This window comes from Palaemon carinicauda, chromosome 14 (assembly GCF_036898095.1).
Source record: "Palaemon carinicauda isolate YSFRI2023 chromosome 14, ASM3689809v2, whole genome shotgun sequence".
In the NCBI taxonomy this organism is placed as follows: Eukaryota; Metazoa; Arthropoda; class Malacostraca; order Decapoda; family Palaemonidae; genus Palaemon; species Palaemon carinicauda.
Window position 1 is genome coordinate 99,821,647 of NC_090738.1, and position 3,936 is coordinate 99,825,582.

A 3,936-nucleotide genomic window follows, 5' to 3' on the forward strand; every position below is an offset into this window, starting at 1 on the left:
GAGAGAGAGAGAGAGAGAGAGAGAGGGAGGGAGAGAAAATTGTTTTATCTGGAAATACTAAAGTCCAGGACTCGAATCTACTATCGTATGAGAAATAGTAATTCCTTTCTTCCGTTTTCAAAATCCCTTCAAGCGTGACTTTGTATTCCGTTTGTCAACTGGTCTTCTATTTTCCATTCCACATTTTCCAATAAATTTCTCTCTATATTTGCTTGAACCTTATAATCTGCGACGCTGATTTTGACTTCAAAGGCGAAGAGAAAATACCTAGCGTTAGATGACATAGAGGAAGAGCTTTTGTTGGAGTTGTGATTAATTTCTCGTTCATCTCTCGAAGCAAACTAAGATCAACCGAAAACGGATTTCCAGATGGGGTCATTGTTCAACGAATGAGCCATTCGTTCCAGTATTTCTATTTGTCTCCAATTTGAGAAAGAACTCGGAAGGGAGTGAATTCTTTTTGTAGTCCACTTCGTGGAGGATGGGGAATAACATGCAGAAGACTCCCTATTTCCAAAGTTTTACATTTAACATCTGGTAGCGAGTTTTAAGAAAACAATCAAATCAGCAGAACTAATATGAAGGGTTTCGAACTGTTTCTTACATCTTTTTGAAAGTTAATTTTCAAACCAAATACATACGGCGATACATGTGTAGCGTAATATTCATCATTCGGGAAAGAGAAAATGTATCTTCAAATTAAATTTTGTATTAGTTCACAGGTACTCACGTGAGAGAAGCAAATATTCAAGTTATAACAGCTTGTTAATAGCTAAGAGATAGTTGGCGGCTTATATGACTGCTATTATTCAAACTTCATTGTTGATCACATAAACCAATTTAATCCTAACATTATCTTAAGCAATAAATTGAATCAACGAATATTGAAACAGAGAGGAATATGCCAGATACCTCTTACAAATGTTACCAAAATAATAATAAGTAAGAATTAATAATTTAACATATTCAAATATATGAAAATCATTTCAAACTATTCGAAACCAAACGGAAATAATTTCTTAACAAAATTATTGAAGTAAATTTAACAAAATAACTCAACTCATTGAAGTACTTAAAACAACCCCCTGTGATAAATTTTCTTATCTCTTAAAAAAAGTATTAAACCGATTGCCTGTCAATCACCTAACACCCCTCTAAAATAGAAGAAAAAACAAAACCATGAATGATCTATCTAAGAGCTGAAGGCAAATATGCTATTAATATATTTCAAAGACATTTATAACAATAATATGAATTACGATCAAAGGCAGGAAACCCCAACCAATTATTGGTTCCAGGGAGAAGAAGAAGCTCTGTTTGTTTACAAACGCTTTTTGGAACGCTCTGCTCATTTTGTGATTTTGAGACGGTTTTCCGAGGGTTTTCTTATGGATTTGGGCTACAACTTGTGAGTAAGATGCCAGTGAACTAATTAGTGTTCAAGTGAACTAATTTGTGTCATAGTTTATATTATTAGACGTAGTTTGCCTCGATACACCTCCAAGGAATCGCCAAGCCGGAGGTTTCATGTCGCCTGAGGCGATATAACGTCATCATAGAAAACGGAGCGTTTTCTACCAGCTACGATGGCCAACAACTTTCCAATGGCTGCGAGACTTAAACCAAAGACTACGGTTGGTTTAAAATTTTCGTGTTCCCCTAATTATGAGTCGGCCTGTGATGTCATATTTAATAAGTTAAAAATAAGTGAAAAAGACATTCGAGGGTTTCAGAACATGTGAAATTTATTGAGGAGAAGGTTTTTGATGTCTTTATACGAGAGTACGAAGACAAAGTGATTCATTTCGGTAATGGCGAAAAGGCCCTAGTAGTAAATTTGAGTAGTGTATATACCTATGTATCAATACGTTATGCACACTTTGATATAGAAGACTCCCTTTTAATTAGTGTCCTCGAACAGTATGGGAAAGTTCTTCATCTCAGACATAATACCTTTTCTCATGGGAGAGCGAATGGTCTAGAAAATGGAACACGCACTGTGAAAATGGAAATAAAGAAAAATATCCCATCCTCCATAAATATTTGGGGTTATAATGTTGTGTTTTTATATAATGGTCAGAAAAAGACGTGTTACAAGCGCGGAAGAGACTCTCATATGGCAGTTAACTGCAATATGGATAGTGAGCCTAAGTTAAATATTTTTAATTTGAATGATTTCCCAGCAATGCCCGGCAAGGATTCTGATAAGGGTCGGATATCGGAAGAAGATGGTACTCCTGATGTTCAACTGGCAACAGGTAATGAAGGAAATGTGGAGCAAGCATGTGATGGAAAGAGTATTGAAAATGATAAAGAAGAATCCAGCAACCACGGAGAGGATCAGATAGGCGACTTATGCGAAGCAGTAGGAGAACAACTAGTGACCATTCCCTCATCCAAGAATGTTGATGATGTTGCTGTTCATCAACACTCAGTCGAAATAGAAGTTCGATCACGTGACCTGGAGGGTCATGTTCCAGGTAATGGTGATAATTTAACAGATACCGACAGTGATAGTGACATCTTAGCAATAAAAAGTGCACCTGAAGGAGCTTCTCAAGTTACCGAAATAACTGAGGATAAGGGGCTTCCATCACAAGATGAATCTCGTATTCCTTACACAGTTGAAAGTCTCTTTCCCGTTGAGGATGATGTAAATGAAAAACTGGGTGATCTTAAGGAAATCAATATAGCGGTTTCAGTGCATAGGGATGATGAATCAGTGGATGGTGCTACTGAAGAACGTGACATGGATATAGAGGTAAATAAAGTCAGTGATATTGAAGACGATTTGAAAAATGATGATAAAGGTTCAGACGTGATGCCAAAAGGCCAGTGGAACATAGATTTAGATACTGTAGGTAAATTAAAGTTAATTAGAGGAAAATCCAATAAAGAAAAAAGGAAGGAAGAAAAAATGAATGGAAAAGATAGGTTGTCAAAGAAAAAGAAAAAGTAATTGTTTCAGTGTTCGTTGTTGTAATGGCTCTTTCTGTTGCCACTTTAAATATTAATGGCTTAAATGAGGTAATTAAACAAATGAAAGTTGTGTCCCTTATCATGTACTATAAAATTGATATTCTGTTGATTCAAGAACATAACGTAAAAGATATTTCAGGGTTGAGTTATCTCACTAATTTTATGTGTATAGTGATCAATCCATCAATCAATTTAAAAGGAGGTACAATGATTTGTATAAATAATAAAACAAATGTTAAACTTTTAACCAAGGAGATGGATACTAATGGTAGAATTGTTGGTGTAAGGGTATGTTACAATAACTGCATTATACCTATTATAAATGTGTATGCTCCATCTGGTGCCAGTAAATTTGCTGAAAGGGAAGACTTTTTCAGGAATGAAATATTGTATTACCTGCGACATAATATTGATTATCTTATTTTTGGAGGTGATTTCAACTGTATAACATGCACAAGAGATTGCAGTAATAATAACAAAGGTTTACTGTCTAAGTCTATGAGTACTCTCGTGAAAAACCTTGCCCTGAGAGATAATTACAAATTCACAAACAGGATATTAGAATACACTTATATACGGGAAAACTATGGATCCAGAATAGACAGGATTTATACGGTAAAATTATTTGACAATATAACATCTGTAGACACCATTCCAATAAGTTTTTCAGATCATAGTATGGTTGTTTTGAAATTAAACATAAACACGCAAACAATCGGCACAGGGTATTGGAAGTTGAATGTTAAAGTTTTAGATTCTGATGAAATTGAAGAAAATCTTTTACATGTATGGCAGTTTATAAGGCAGAAAAAGGGTACATTTGATAACATACTCTTATGGTGGGACTGGGCAAAATCACAATGTAAAAAATTCTTTGTCAAATTATGTAAAAAATTTTCTCAAGAAAAGTAATGATTGCTGAACTTATTACAAACAAGATTGCGTCAGCTTTATGAT

The 3,936-nt window shown here is 34.8% G+C and overlaps 1 protein-coding gene across 1 annotated transcript in view; it reads left to right on the plus strand.

The window, feature by feature from the left end:
- Positions 1-3,124, plus strand: part of LOC137652900 (uncharacterized) — a 50,667-nt gene extending 47,543 nt beyond the window's left edge. Inside the window, exon 4 of the mRNA XM_068386296.1 lies at positions 2,259-3,124. Coding sequence (XP_068242397.1) covers positions 2,259-2,959 — 701 coding nt within the window. The 3' untranslated portion in view covers positions 2,960-3,124. The remainder of the gene's footprint in view (positions 1-2,258) is intronic.
- Positions 3,125-3,936: the final 812 nt, after the last annotated feature.